Source organism: Hemicordylus capensis, chromosome 1 (genome assembly GCF_027244095.1).
Source record: "Hemicordylus capensis ecotype Gifberg chromosome 1, rHemCap1.1.pri, whole genome shotgun sequence".
In the NCBI taxonomy this organism is placed as follows: domain Eukaryota; kingdom Metazoa; phylum Chordata; class Lepidosauria; order Squamata; family Cordylidae; genus Hemicordylus; species Hemicordylus capensis.
Genome location: NC_069657.1, coordinates 23,289,571 through 23,305,869, shown reverse-complemented (window position 1 = coordinate 23,305,869; position 16,299 = coordinate 23,289,571). Strand labels below are relative to the sequence as shown.

The following is a 16,299-nucleotide window of genomic DNA, read 5'->3' as shown; positions in this document are numbered from 1 at the left end:
CTAATAACTTGGAGCAATGTACTGTTATATTGCATGTTTAGCTTAAATTAATGTGAATATAACTTGCATCTCATCTGAAGCCTGACCCACACATTACTGTACCTAAAACCATCTGTGCTTTTGAAAAAGGTCAACTTGCAGGACTTTGTTTCAGAGAGAAAACTTTTGCCCCAAAGGTTGTGTCAAAACCTAGTGTAGCCTTGTGGCCTCTCTTGCTAGGTTATGACTATCTATTCTCCCTTGCCCCTTGAGTCTTATTTCAGAGTTTGATTAGAAGGATGACTTATGTTTACTCAAGCATAATCAAACCCAAAAGGAAATGAGCAGTGGATATAGGAGCAAGTAAGGTGATGGAAGATGCCTGTTCTCCATCAGTACCAAAATTGTCCTGTTATCACCAGAGTGCTTTGTAATGTGCAAACACTTTGAAGGTTTTCCTTTGGGACAAGGCAGTGGTGTTTAAAGTGCGGCGGAGGATCCTCCATTCCACTCCTGGTAGAAAATTCTTAATATGTACAACCTACCTATTTAATTAAAAAGTGTGCTTTAGACATTGCTAGTTTGAATAAATAATATAGGGGAGGCTGTTCTGAGATCATTCCTTCTTGAATTTGAAATTAATTTCAAAGGCTGTGCAAGCAATCAAAAATAAAGCACTTGAAGATACATATTTATAACATTCTGGAATTTGCCTTTTTGCCCCCCTCTCTCCTCCCCCCCCCTCATTTTGCAGGTGGTGATGGCACTTCTCAAATACTGGCCAAAGACTCATAGTCCAAAAGAAGTTATGTTTTTAAATGAATTAGAAGAAATTTTAGATGTTATTGAACCATCTGAGTTTGTAAAGGTTATGGAACCTCTCTTTAGGCAGCTAGCCAAGTGTGTCTCCAGTCCACACTTTCAGGTTGGTAATTCCAGAAAATCCATCCATTGGCTGACAGCCAGATTAATGCTATGCCAGTGCAACAAAGTTGTACACATGCAAGGAGGTTGCCTAGCTATACAGATGCTCAGCATTGCACAGTCTACAACAAGAATAGCAGACCAGGGCTGACATCCAGACTAATGTTGTGCTCACACAATGAGAGAAGTTGTGGAGCTACACAAAGTTGTGGTGCTCTGCTGTGTTGCATAGCCACTCGTGGAGGACCTCCTCTCGGATATATACATTGTGCAACCTGATGCACAATGTAATGTACAGTTTGTCCGCATCTCTTGCAAGCACAAGGAATAGGCATTTTTCTTTCCACTAGCTCCCAACTTAGCAGAACTAACTAGTGCAACACATCTGCACAAGCACAATGCGAGTCTGGATATCAGTGATTAAATTTAGAATTTTGGCATTATACTACATTAATCACTTCCTAGTAGACTTGAAACATACCTTTTAGATATACCACTTTTCATTATGTTGCTGAGCACAATATTTAAGGCAGGCTGTGGGCATCAAATGAATTGGTACAGCTGTTCTAGCTGTGGGGGCTTGAGGTCTCTGACATCAGTAGCAATAGAAAGTAGGCAAGTTGCTTCTCTGAGTATCAGATAAGGATGTTTAGTGGTGGCTCTGACAGCAAGCACACAGGTGCCACTTTCACAGCTAAGGTAGCCACATGTACAAAGACATGTGAGCTACAAGGAAAGGCCTCCATTAAGATAGAAGCAGAACTCTGAGGGTGGGAGAGGGAATGCTATAGAAATTGTACATTTCTGTGTGAGTTCTAAGTGGTGTAAATGTTCCTATATTTCTTAGGTGGCAGAACGAGCACTATACTACTGGAATAATGAGTATATTATGAGCTTAATCAGTGACAACGCAGCAAAGATTTTGCCCATCATGTTTCCCTCTTTGTACCGGAATTCAAAGACACACTGGAACAAGTAAGAAGCTTGAATACCAGTATTCTCTCTAATTTTTTTCATCTGTGTGCAAAATGAGTTTTGTTTTGGGTAGCAGTATCAAGGCAATGTGTGTGCATGTGCATTCAGAGTGGGACCTTCCTGATTCAATCTGAGTGGACATAAAAAAATGTGTGAGCACATGCAAGTTTGCACGCCTTGGAGAGAACAGTGTTGAATACCCTGATCTCTACCATTGCTTGTATCCCAACATTTTTAATACAAATATAAGATGTCAAACAAGAGGAAGTCAACAAAGATTTATTTTTATTTATTTTACATTTTATAACCCACTCTTCCTCCAAGGAGCCCAGAGCGGTGTGCTACATATTTGAGTTTCTCCTCACAACAACCCTGTGAAGTAGGTTAGGCTGAGAGAGAAGTGACTGGCCCAGAGTCACCCAGCTAGTATCATGGCTGAATGGGGATTTGAACTCGGGTCTCCCGGGTCCTAGTCCAGCACTCTAACCACTACACCACACTGTCTCAGTATAAAGATAAGTATAAAGTTCTGCACTGGGCAAGAAAATTCAAGTGTAGAGGTAGATCTGGCCTGGCAGCAGAATATGTAAATGGGACTTAGGTGTCTTAGTGGACAAAAAAGCTGCTAAAAACACTAATTCAGTCTTGGGCTGCATCAAGAGACTCATTGTTACAAGATGTTTTCATTGCACTCTATTCTGCACTGGTCAGACCTTATCTGGAATACTAGCTGACATCCAGAGCAGCATTCCAAAGACATAATTGCTGTAGCCTCACAAGGAGAGGCTGCTCTTAACTCAGCCAGAATCTTCCCAAGCAACAGAAAATGCTGGGGGAGGAGGGTCACATTCCATACTCTTGCTGCATCCTCAGAACACTGCTCTGGAGGTCAGCTGCCATGTCCAGTTCTGTTCTCCACATTTTGAGAAGCAACAATAACAAAAAGATGAAGGGGAAGTATGATAGCAGTCTTCAAATATTTGAAGCGCTGTTGTATAGAAGAAGGAGCAGACTTGTTCTCCATTGCTCCTGAGGGCAGGACTGTAAGGAAGCAAATTTAGTCCCACCCCGGGTTAACTGATCAAAGAGGCACCTTTTAAAATGGCGATTCTCTTATATTTAGCAGGGGGAGAGCAAATGGCCTTATCTAACCCCAGCACAACATCCCTCCAGTGGGTGTTGCTGGTGTCTTCCTTATGTTTTTGTTTTAATTTGTGAGCCATTTCTGGACAGGAAAGCATCTTATTAATATACTTTTTCTCTGTAAACCGCTTTGACAATTCCTATTGAAAAGCTGTATATAAATAGTAATAGTAGTAATAATAGTAATATTTAAACTTCATGTGGTGCACTTGAATTTCTGAAGTAGGAGAGGTGAAGGCTGATGTAGCACGCTTAAGAAAAAGAGACGAAGAACCATTGGTTGGATAGTCTTCCATATGTAATGCAATTTTCAGTACAGTTCTCAGACAACTTTTCTTTAAAAGGAACAATTCACAAATCAGCCTGAAACATAGATGTTAAACAAATGGGATGCTGGAGTGAGTCTCTGATTCACACATGATCTCTCTCACCCAGAATGTGTCCTATGCTTGCCTATCCTGACCAAGGAATATCCACCACTTTTTTGGTAGAAGATATCATGTGGTTGGAGCACATACAACCAGTCTTACAGCATGTTCTGCATACAGTGGTTGACATCCAGACTAGTGTTGGACTAGCAAAGTTCTGCACACTTAAGAAGTTAGCAGAGCTGTGTGAAGTTGTGGTTCTCAACAATGTTGTGCAGCTGAGTGGCAGACCTCCAAGACACATACAAGGTTGTACTGCGTGTCATGCATTTTATCAACATCTTCCACTAGTACAAGAACTAGTCTGAAGTAGACATTCCTTCCTTTGCACATCATGTGTTATGTCCTTGCACTAGCATTACACTAAGACAACACTGGTGCAGGCCAATGTGGGTTATAGGCAATACCCTTTCTCCCTCCCGTATCCCCCCCCCCAATCTATTAGCTATTGTAATTCATTCATATGACAGTCCAATGTCTATAGAAGGCTAACTTTGAAAAATCTAAATGTCATCTGTAAATGTCTATTGAAACTTTGGTGTGTTCATTGAGTTCATTTTGTTCTCCCTCTTTTCTTTCTCTCTCTCTCAATTTCTGCCCTAGTTTTTCTTCGTCTGTTTTCGTGTATTTGTGTCTCTTCTGTCAGTTTCCAACCACCCAGTAGCTTAGAATGCGGGCATGAATGTAATCATAACCACCTTGTTTCTGTATATATTCAGTGTCTGGAATTTTTTTATTTGAGCTAATATGTGACTGCTGGTAGCACTGGCTATTCCATAAACTGGTGCTGGTTGTAGACTGAGGTCTACTGATGGAGTGGCCAAGAATGCATGATGATTCTGCCCTGCAGCGCAATAAAAGAGAATGCTGAATAACTATTAAGTGCTGATTTACACGAATTGGATGCAGGCAACCCATTGAGGTACTGATTTTAAAATAACATGGATTGCCTTTTTTTAAGGAATCCTAGTCCATTTATTTTAAAACAGCAAACCAATGGATCATTTTCTTCACTACAGTATCTGAGGCCACCCACTCATTCTGTCCTGAGCATGAGTAATGTCACTGGGCACGCACAGTATGTCACATTTTTTTCACTTGTTAAATTTGCATGATGCAAGTAACCATAGAACTGGTTTTGCCTTTTGGAACCAATGACATAACTTGTGATAGATTATTTTTACAGAATAACTTAACTTTCCTGGCAGTGAGTGCTGTCTGATTCAGGTGAAGAGCCTTTTTCTTTTCTTTTTATAAAAGTTGGTGGGCTCATCCTAAAAATGCACACTCGCACTCAATAGTTGCAGTCCACCAGAAATGTTTCTTGTGCTGACTGTATAGTTGTGTTCAGGAGGCATTTAGCCCAGTATGCCGGAAAAATGTAATACAGTTGGATACTTCTCACATAAGTTTCAGCAAATTAGTTAAAGCAGTTGTTCCCAACCTATGGTTGGGGGGCGGGGGGGCGGGCGTGGAATGATAATGTTTTGTGCCTCTTAGATATCATATTCTTTTCCCCACTGGTAGGCCTGCTGCAGGTAAATGCACTGTGATGAGTACAAAGTAGCCGCATTTTTAATACCCTTGATATTTAAGTTTGACTTCCATCAGCCATGGGCTATATTAAAAGTGTTTTAAATGGCTTGCGTACATTATGGTTTTCAAAAGCTTTTGATGACAATGTAGTTGTCTACATAGAGGAAAAGCTTGGGAACCACTGAATTAAAGTAATGTCAAACAGATTGACAGCATACATCTCTTTAATTTCTTTTTTTTTTAATATTGCCTCTGTCACATTGAAAAGGAAAGTGTTACATTATAAGATTTAAAGAATGTTTAATGATGCAACATAATCACTACAGTATGCACTTTGTGTTAGATAATTATACTTTACTACTGGAAACATTTGTTGGCTAGCTTCTGGGATTTTTTTCCCCTGAAATGTTATTTCCAGAGAGAGCCAATGTTGTCAAAAATGGTAGCTCTTAAAATAATTCTAAATTTTACTTGTAGGACAATACATGGTTTGATTTACAATGCTCTGAAACTCTTCATGGAGATGAACCAAAAACTGTTTGATGACTGCACACAGCAGTTTAAAGCAGAAAAACTTAAGTAAGTTTTCTTCCTTGCTTATACTTCCAACTGCTTACTGAAAAAGTGCTATTGTTACAAAGAAAGCTGTGTAGCACCTCCAAAATAAATCTCGCTGCTGCCATTTAATCGGGTCTCCTGTATGACTGTTTAGCACTTCCGCATTTAGCTTCACAATGTTACCTGGAGGTGGGCAAAACCCTACCAATCTTGATTCAGAAAGAGCAAAGAGGCACCTTCTTAAAGTGATTCTCTTCTATTTAGCAGAGGGAAGAGCAACTGTTCCTACCCAGCTGCAGGACAGCATCCCACCCCCCACCCCCGTGGCTGTTGCTGGTGTTTCTTTTTAAATTGTGAGCCCTTTTGGGACAAGGAACCATTTTATTTATTCTATGTAAACTGCTTTGTCAAAAAGCAGTATATAAATACATGTAGTAGTAGGTTTTAAACAGAATTTATAGTAGTAAGACTTAGCCAGTACCTTGAAACTTAGAAATAGTTATTTAATAAAAGACCCAACCTCTCTAAAATTTTAGTTTTTACTTTGAAATATTTTTCATATCTATTGAGCTCTTTCTTGAATAACATTTCCATTCTATTACATGCCCTTCTTGATGCAGCCAATAGTTGTAAAATAAAACAGTTTGAGGTTTCTGCCATGCTATTGTTTTTCATGCAAAAGACAAAACTCTGGGAGAAAAAATACAATACAATAAAAAAATCTTTTGAAGATTTGTTACAATGAGGACTTGAAATTTGTGTGTTTTTCCTTAAATATTGAGATCTTTTAAAAGTTTGAGAGTTCCATGTTGATCACTCCTGAGCTACACACAGTCGTAGAGACACTTTTGATCTGGACAGAATACAGTTTTATAGCAATATTCTTCTTATATACTGTTTGTGGTAATTGAAATAGAAAGCTGTGCAGAGAAACCCTTAGAACCGAGTGTGATATTCGAGAAGTAAAGCATGTCTGTTGACCCATCACTGTAAGGAAAGAAATGGATCTGTTTTTATATGTAAAGCTTTTTAAAGGGTAAATTTAAAAGTTACTATGCTCTTTTTCAAAAGCATTAGTAATACATTTATCTGAAAAGTTCTTTGAGCTTTGTATATGTGTGTGTTCCCAGAGAGAAGCTAAAAATGAAGGAACGGGAAGAAGCATGGGTTAAAATAGAAAATCTAGCCAAATCAAACCCCCAGGTATGTAGAAAATATCCAGAAGCTTAGCATTTGGAGGTTGGGGCGGGAGGGTATTGCTTGAAACTAGAGGGGCTACCACAGATATATCATTTCCCAATTAGCATTTGTGACTACATTTTATTTTATTAAAAGACTTATACCCTGCATTATCCTGTGAATCACAGCCCAAGGTGGCTAACAATATTTTGTTTTACATTACAAATTAAACACAGTTATTAAAATAAAAGCGGCAACCAAAAACAGATAAAAAGAATCCAAGGTTTCATTTAGCTTGTGAAGACAATTAAAAGGCTTTGTTCAGTTTCCATTTGAAGACTGACAGAGGGTACCAATCGGATTTCAGTGGGGATTTTCAAAAAATGTGGCAAGTTCATATGACAAGTCTGCTTTAGGGACCATGCAGAGGCCATGTGCGCAGGCGCACGGCCTCCATAATGGCCACCAAGTGAAGGCCAAAAACCGGCTGAAGAGTGGCTGAACCGGCCAAGAGAGGTATGAGGAAGGCCAGTGGGGGGAGGGGAATCCTCCGTGGACCGCCACCTCCAGGATCTCCCCCAAGTTTTCTTGGTCATGGACTGTAATAATAATAAATTTGATTTGTTTTTAAAACAGTTTTTGGGTTTTTAAAAACAATTTCAAGCTCGCGAATCCCGCAAACATTCAGGGGTGTTCAGTCCGGGGTCGGACTGAACAGGGGGTGGTTCAGTTCGACGTCAAACCTGTTTGCACACCACTAGTCTGCTTGTCATATTGCAGGTTCATGTGAACACATTCATATGGTGATAGCAAATATCACCCAGTAGCCTGTTGGTTTAAAATCATCATTACATGACAAATGTTATCATTTCTCATTATTGGTTATCATTACATGATAAATCTTCCTAGAGCAGTAGATGCCAGTGGAGAGAAAACATTCCTTGCAGATGATATTAGCATCATGTATAAATGGGTTGTTTTCATTAGAGTCCATCCTTGGATGCCATGTCAGAACATATTCCAGTGCATGTTAACTCCATTAAAGGTTCCGGTGACCTTGCTGGATGCTGGTTTCGTATTTGTGACTCCACAGACACCACACCACAAAGACATGTTTAGCTATTTTCTGGCCACTCCTTTACCTGCAGTTGTAAAACCCAGTTATTAACCAATTAGTAATTTGCTAATTACTAATAACCCAGTTACTAGCAATTTAGTAAGGGAATGTAACATTGGTGTAAACAATTCATCTGATAGCTGTAGAAGCGCTTTTAAAGTTTTGAGAAGTGTTTATCTGCAGGTTGGCTATCATAAGAAACATACGTCTAAAGCTGTGCTGGGAAAACAGAGTTCTGTGTTTCCCCTTAAAATGAACTTCTTAAATATAGTAATTTTTTTTAGAATTTAGTGAACTGTTTTGATTGTAACTGTCAGCGCTCGAGTTCTTTGAAAAAGAGATGTAATGTTTCATCTCTGGATGGAATATAAAATACTTTGTGCACCAGAATGAGTACATTACTGTTTATCAAGCCTGAGGTGAACATTTCTGGCAGCAAAATACCTGCAGTGCTATAGTTTTCTAATCCTGATTTTTACTATCAAAAATTCTGACTTCATCATTTTGCATTTGGTTAGTACTCAGTATATAGCGATACCTGTCTGGTGAGCAGTCCTGTTGCAATGGAAACAGATGGGCCTTTAATTGAAGACTTGCAGGTGTTGAAAAAGACAGTGAAAGAAGAAGCTTGTCCGGTAAGCACATAGGAAGAAAAATTAACCTACTCGTTCCAAACTTGATTCAGGTGTATTTATTTATTTTTAGCAATTAATTCTGCTTCTCTCTAGATGGCAACAAATTTGAAACGAGCAGAATAATTTTAGCAGTTCCCAAACTAAAGTTTCCTGTGTCTGTCAATAAAACTTATTTTAGAATGGCTTTAGTAGCTGTTAGCATGGACCTGTGAGCAGCAAATATTGTCTGCCTTGGTATCCTTGTTAAATAGCTTTGCAACCCTTTAAAATCATTTGAATAGCAAAGTAGTTTTTCAAAGCCTATATAAGCAGTTCTTGAACTTCTTAACAAAAGTTGCTCATTCACATGCATATTTTAAGACTTTCACACCCCACCTTGAGTAGCCAACTGACTAGCCACAAGCCTTGGCCTCTCTGGCATCAGACAAGCTTAGTCAGGCTGGACCCTCTTCCTGTCTGCCACACTGCATTAAAAAAAAACAACATAGATCAGATATAGCTATTCATCTCTTGACAATATTTATAAGACTAAATATGCAAATACATCATTTGAATACAATGTAAAGATTAAGTAACAATGATCTCCATCCAAACTAGAGTTGTTCTAGCATAATGCAAGAAGATACATGCCTCTAGGCAGTTTGTGGTGCTCCGCAATGTTACACAACTAGCAAAAGACATTCTCCAGGACATACAACTAGTCAACATCTTCCACTAGCACAAGAGCTATTCTGAAACGGAGGTTCCTTCCTTTGCACAAGCATAATTATCGCATGATGTTGTTACACTAGTGCAACAGGAATATGCTAGCACAACACTAGTCTAGCTGGAGGCCAAGGTGTTTGCTTTATTTATTTTATTTATTTATTTTTGCATTTATATACCGCCTTTCGTTAAAAAGATAACCCCAAGGCGGTTTACAAAAGTTAAAAACATACAATAAAAAGACAATAAAAATATCATGTTAAAAATATAAAAACATAAACATGCTTAGAGACTTAGTTGTCAAGTGGAAGCTTCATGAGGTGAGGACAACATTTCAAGTAGCACGTCCACACTTGGAGATGGCAGACTGTATAGGAAAGGGTCACTGGTTCTCCTTCTTCCCCCTCTAATCCTGGCTTTTTAAAGTTCTAGTCTCATACAGGTCCTGCCCATAGTATACATTTTAACATTACTTATTTGACCCACATGCAGTATCTGGGGCTGGAAATACTGACCGGCTGACCAGCATCCAGACTAATCTTGCACATATCGAATAATATTTTGCAAGTGCAGTGTGTGGCAGGGGTGGTTTTCACTTATCTTCCCTTCCTTCTGCAACCCTTTGTGCCTCTCAAAATATATCTCTGAGGGTCCTGCAGAGACCACAGGAGGCACAGCAGAGGGAAGGGGAGACTGGTGAAAATTACTCCTCCCCCGTTACACTTGCAAAGTGTTTTCCCGTGCATGCAGCATTCGTCTGAACATTGGCCACTCTTTAAACATAATGACCAAATAAGGATGCAAACAATGAGAGGGAGCAATTGTTCATCTCCAATTCCACCATGCCCATTCTGTCCCCCCCCCCCTTTTTCCCAATTTCCCCATCATTTCTGTCTGTTACTGATGCCTGTAGCTGCATTCTGCCATCTTTCCCACTATTGTTCTAAGACTCTGCCCTGACATTCAGCAGCCAGACTAGCAACTGTCATGTATCTTCCCAGCTGGGAAAACAGCAAAGTACTATAGTGGATATGCCCCTCCTGACCCTTGACTAAACAGAGAAGACCAAGGCAGGCACAGCACAGTGTTGTTATGTCTACTAGTAGTAATGGTCACTAGTCTGAGGGCTATAGGCCCTCCAGCCTCAGAGACAAGATGCCTCTAAATACCAATTGCAGGGGAGCAACAGCAGGAGAGAGGGCATGCACATACTTCTTGCCTGTGGGCTCCCCAGAGGCATCTGGTGAGCCACTGTGTGAAACAGGATGCTGAACTAGATAGGCCTTGGGCCTTGCTCTTGTGTTCTTATGATTCAGGCCTTGGGCCTTGCTCTTGCGTTCTTATGATTCTGTGCAAACAAGAAAATACAGAGCTGTTGAAGCTGCTTGTAGACACACACATGCACTCTTTTGACCTTGCTAGTCTGCTTCTAAGAGCAATCAAAAGTTGCAAGTCCAGCTATCATAGTGCTGCACTGTGCTTTTGTGGCCCCATGGTGGCCGACTCCTAGGAGAGTGCTGTCTCAATGGCAGCAGAGCAACTAGAATAGGAGCTTGTGGTGGCAAGTGCCAGGGTGGAGTGTAGACACAGTTCGGTCCATGACTGCTCACCAAGGGGTACTGCTATTCACCTAATCAACTTGAGGATTCTGTGCCTTATAACGAAACCACATGCACTGGCTTCCTAAAGAACCAGAAAGACCCAAAGATAAGCTGAGGGATGCAATGTATGAACAGCATGGCATCACTCTTGGGTCATCCTGTCAGTAGCCAGATTTTCTCAAGTTGCTGGAATAAGATTTCTAGTACCGCTTCTCCACGATGGTCTCATTACAGCAATTACACTCATGCACTTAATAAATCATTGTGCTGCTTTTAAACGTTGCATTTTTATTTCAGGTGCAGAAGGAACAGAAAAAGGAGCGTCCTATGGTGCGGCGCAAGTCGGAACTGCCTCAGGATATCTATACCATGAAAGCCTTGGAATCCCATTGCCGAGCTGATGACCTAATAACACATGATGGGCATTAGACTATTCACGTGAAATCTTACTCGGAGGAGATCCCTTTCTTTTCTGGACTCTGTTCCACAGTAGAGAACTTACTTTTTTTGTGCCATACTGATCAATTACACACAAGTCAAAGCTTCTTCTTTTTTTTTTTAAACCCAGTTCTGTTAGTAACTTTGCTACAGTTTGCTCAGCTGAAGATTAGTAGTTCAAACAATGGTACATTGCCTGATTCTGTATGCAGAACCTTGGGTTGACTGAGATTAAACAAACGTTTTCTTGGTTCCTATTGGCATAGTATTAACCAATCAGAAGCATGGGAGGTTTGTCATGACTACTGAAAGAAGATCAGTCTTCTGGTACAAATTTAATAAGCACTGCTGTGTGCAATCTCTCAAACCTTTTGGGGCTGCTTCACTGATCACACTGGAATTACATGGAAATCAGTTCCATTTAGGAAAAGCCATGAAACTATCGTCTTGATCTTCCTGTTGCTACATGTAGATATTAGGAAGCTACAATTGGCAATGGCTCCTGGCTTTTGTACTCCCTCCTCACACTTTAATGCAGTGAAATAATATGTGCTTGTCACATGTGACAATCTATACAGGAGGTCTGTGTCTTTTCCTACATGAAACAACTTTCTGGATAGGCAAAATGTAATGTGTGAAGTGGCCTACAGTGGCCTTGCATGGGTTTCCCCCACTGAAACGAGTGGAAATTGTGCAGCAGTAATGCCTGTTAGACCGAGCTGATTGTCTTGCTTTCTCTCTCTGCCCCCAATGGTTGGTACTATGGCTATGTGCAAGATTCTAAATTCATATATAACTATTGGGCTTTTTTCTGAGACTTAAAAAATAGTTTTTAAAAATCTTCATTATTGCCTTACCATATTCTGTCAGCTTGAAAACAAGTTTGGACTGTTCTCTCAAGTGCAGCCTACAGAATGGTAATTTTCATGACAATCTTCAATCACGGCTAATTTCTAGTAGCTCTGTTTATCACAGAGAGGCACCCTCTAAGTACTTTACATGGATTGAAGCCATACTTTCCAGTCCTTGGCATGTTACACAAAATGCATATTTTGGAAATGAGCTGGTCGAAGAACTTGTGGTCTTAAAAGTGAAATTCTGTCTGCCTTGACTAGAAATAAATTGCATATACCTTTTTTTTTTTTGTTTTTCAGAAATTTATAATTTGTTTGCTAAAATGAATTCATGTTTTTCTCCCTTACCTGAATTTTTACTGCATGGATACTTGGGGCTCGAAGAGTTCTGGTGCAAACATCATGAGACCACTTAAGTTGGATATGTTCGCTCCGGACAATACGGTTGAGTGAAAGCATCAGTACTTTTTTCCCCAGATTATTTTCAATAAGGTAAAAGATCATACAATGGAATTCTGCATTTTCTTCAGTGCTTCTCTCAAGAGCTGAGAAACTACTTATAATAGTGTTGCTCTCAATATCATTTTTTATCTCCCTGTGGTGAAGAGCAGATGTAGTACATACACACCTCACAAGCAAAACAATAACACATCTGAGTTGCTGTAGATCTTCAAATGCTGCTATATATTCTACAAAATTACTTATCTGTTATGAGATCTTTCATTGTTGTAGATTGGAAAGCACGAAGGGGTGTGTGTAGAGAGTGTGCGTGTATGTAGTGCTTTGTCATCAATATTTGATTTCTCTCAGGGTGGCCAGTATTTTAGACTCTCTTATCTTGCTTTAAGAGCTGTTTTCAGATGGGTTTTATTTAAAATGGGTGACTTGTGTTTTTTGGCTCTGGAAGTAACACATACTATAACTTAATGTTTAATGTCTTGATGCAGAAAAAGTTAGATATATGGCTTCTTTAAAATAGGGGCTTTTTAAAAGAGATGAGATCTCTTGAATCCATTAAAATTATTGCGCAAAAGAAGCATTTATAATAATCTTGTGCAGATGTTGTGTCTGCTGTCTGGTCTCACTTGAATAAAATGTTCAATACTTACTGCAAAAGCAATGGAAAACAAATCATACTCTTTGGGATGGGAATTAATGGTAAGACAAAAACTAAATTCGAAAACCACTTCAAATAAAATACCCACTCAGCATGAGAATAATTCCTGTTAAACTTGAAAATAAATATGCTTTATCATAATGAAAAACTATAATTACAGCAGTTTAAAGTTGTCTTCCCCTTTTTGAAGCAGGGGAGTGCTTTTGTAATTCCATAAAGCAATGTCTATATGTATTTTGATATACCATTGTTTGAACTTCCATCTTTAGCTGATAACATCAAATATCTTTAATTTGGCTGTTTGGTAGGTTCATGAAAGAGGTTTCTGGAAAGAAGCACGCTAACTAATCTTATCCTGTGGGGAAAGGGAGGGGAAAAATATTGTATATCCATGTTGGGTTGACTGTGTAATGCTCAACGTATAAGATCTTTCACTGTCTAGATTTTATTTTTGCTCTCTAACTGAAGATAAACATCCACCAAAAAGAAAGTGTTCTGGGATAGCTGGAGGAATTATGCCATGACAATTTGCTTGTGAGATTTTAGGCCAGTTGGCAAACTTGCCTAAGCAATATTTTAAAATTTAGCAGCACCAATTGTTTGGCTTGTTTGTTATCACCATTTTTTATGCTCTGTATAAGTTCTGTATTAAATTATTCTAAAATTCATCCAAAATAAAAAAAAGTGCAAATAAAGTACAATTTTGGTGACTGTTGTTCATAAAGTTCAGTATTAGCCACCTTCCCATGTTCTCCAGAATTTTAATGCCTGTACATCAGGAATGTCAAAAAGGATATTACAAGTGTCTTTTTTTCGTGTGTGTGGCTTTAGTATGGCTTCATTTTAATATTGTACATACATTGTACTTTGTTTTATTGTAATGAGTAATAAAAATGTAGACTTCATATTTTGTACAGAATAGTCCTATGTACAGAATAAAAAGTTCCTAGAAACAGAAAAACATAGGTAAGTGGCACAATTTTTCTTTATACTATATCTGTATCTTATGCTTTAGTGGAATGCCATGTTCAAATGTACCAACATATTTTTTAATATTTTGTAATTCAGATTTTTGTTCAGATATTGTTTATGAAGAAAATCTTCATACACCTGCCATTTAATATTCTCTTTTATCTAGTTTTTAAATTTTAAAAATGGTGTATTATATGGATTAAATAAAGGAGAAATGGACTTTTACTTGCTCATAAAACTATGTTTAGTTGTAGCAGAGGACTTTCTGATGAGAGTGCAGATAATCATCACGATCTAAGAAGACAATACAGAAAGAAGTTGTAAAGTGTTGCATCAGTTACCAGTGATCCAACCAGGCCTCTGCTTGACCCAGTGGCAGTATGTATTGAGGTTGTGGCCAAAAGAAATGCTCCACGTTTCTCTCCCTGGAACGAATCAGACTTGTGTGATTACCCTCCCCATAATCCTATATGAATTACCATAAAATATTGCCCAAAAATTATGACTTATAGCTATGGGGTTTTCTTGTTGTTCCATGTAAACATGGATATGTGTATGCACATAATGAGCTACTTCAATAAATACCATCATTCACTAAGATTGGGAAAGGTTTAAGGAAATTAAGCTATCAATCTCCGCTTATTAAAGTTAAAGTCAAATCCAATTGATTTGTTATGCACCCACGTGCACCACCGAGTGGCACCACTTTTAGCCACTTCCGGCTGAAGAGAGTGAAGGGGTGGTGGGGAGGTACACTGCCTCCTCGGAGGCTTTTATGGAAAATGAGCACCTGGGGGGGGGGGCTAAGTGCACCCACCCACCCCCCGGTGTTTGAACCTGTTCGGAGGCCCATAAAGGGCCTCCAAACAGGTTCGTGCACATCCCTACTCTGTTGAGCAGGTGAGAGGATGTGGGCAAGGAGGTGGAGTGGCTGTGGTCTATAACATCTCCCTTACCAGGATCCCTGTTAAAGTGTCTGATCATAACTAATGTGTGTACTTAAGGTTGGGGACCAGAGATGGTTTGGGACTTCAGTTAGTGTACTGGTCACCCCTCTGACCAATAGAGTCCCTAACTGAGCTGCCGGGGTTGGCGTTGGAATCTCCCAGGCTTATGGTGGTTGGGGACTTCAATGTTCACTACGGGACCAATTTGTCCAGGGCAGCTCAGGAGTTCATAGCGGCCATGGCAATTATGGGCCTAACCTAAGTCATCTTGGGACCATCACATGTTGCTGATCACACACTTGATCTGGTCTTACACTCTGATCAGGATGATGCTCCGTGGGTGGGGACTTCTGTGATTTCCCCATTGTCATGGACTGACCACCATCTGGCTAAGGTTGGACTCACAAACACGTCCCACTTCTGCATGGATGAAGGGCCTATTAGGATGGTCTGCCCAAGAAGGTTATTGGATCCATTGGATTCCAAGAAGCCTTGGAAGGATTTAGTGTTGGTTCTGCCAGTGATCCTGTTGATACCCTGGTGGAGAACTGGAACAGCAAATTCACCAGGGTAGTAGATATGATCACTCCTAAGTGTCCTCTCTGACCTACTTCAAAACTGGCCCCTTATGCAAAAAGAACTATGGGAGCTGAAGCAGCAAGGTAGACTGGAGCACAAGTGGAGAAAGACTCAGCTCAAATTCTACCAATTACAACATAGAGCACATTTGAAGCACATTCTATTCTCTGGCACTACATGTGGCAAAGAGGCTATTCTTTTCTTTCTATATTGCATCCTCAAGCTCACGTCCAGTTGAGGAGTTTAGGGCTGTGAAAGGGCTAGTACATGCTGCTCCTCCCTTGAATCAGAATTTGGAACCATCTATTATGCACTGACATAATGAGTTTATGTGGATAAATTCTCTCGTATTTGGGCCGACAGACTTGGATCCCGCAATTATTGCAGAGTGTAACAAAGAAGTATCGAGCAACTCCTCTTAAGTGGTTAGGCTGGATCAGTTTCAGTTTGTGACTCTTGGTGTGGACAAGCTGTTTGGAATGGTGTGTTCTACTACCATATCTCTTGATGCTTGTCTGACATGGTTTGTACTGTCTGGCAGCAGGGTTGTTATGGAAGGCTAGTAGAGATTATACATTCTTCTTTGAGGGAGGGCAGGATGCCTTCCTGTTT

At 39.7% G+C, this 16,299-nt stretch overlaps 1 protein-coding gene across 6 annotated transcripts in view; it reads left to right on the top strand.

Moving 5' to 3' along the window:
- The window catches only part of PPP2R5C (protein phosphatase 2 regulatory subunit B'gamma), a 141,472-nt gene extending 127,086 nt beyond the window's left edge, over positions 1-14,386 (top strand). For 4 of the 6 annotated variants that reach the window (XM_053271054.1, XM_053271044.1, XM_053271090.1 and 1 more), the window contains 6 exons: positions 734-904; positions 1,751-1,878; positions 5,463-5,564; positions 6,674-6,746; positions 8,358-8,474; positions 11,078-14,386. In XM_053271054.1, coding sequence (XP_053127029.1) covers positions 734-904; positions 1,751-1,878; positions 5,463-5,564; positions 6,674-6,746; positions 8,358-8,474; positions 11,078-11,209 — 723 coding nt within the window. In that variant the 3' untranslated portion in view covers positions 11,210-14,386. The remainder of the gene's footprint in view (positions 1-733; positions 905-1,750; positions 1,879-5,462; positions 5,565-6,673; positions 6,747-8,357; positions 8,475-11,077) is intronic. The other 2 variants (XM_053271063.1, XM_053271080.1) reach the window with 1 other exon arrangement.
- Positions 14,387-16,299: the final 1,913 nt, after the last annotated feature.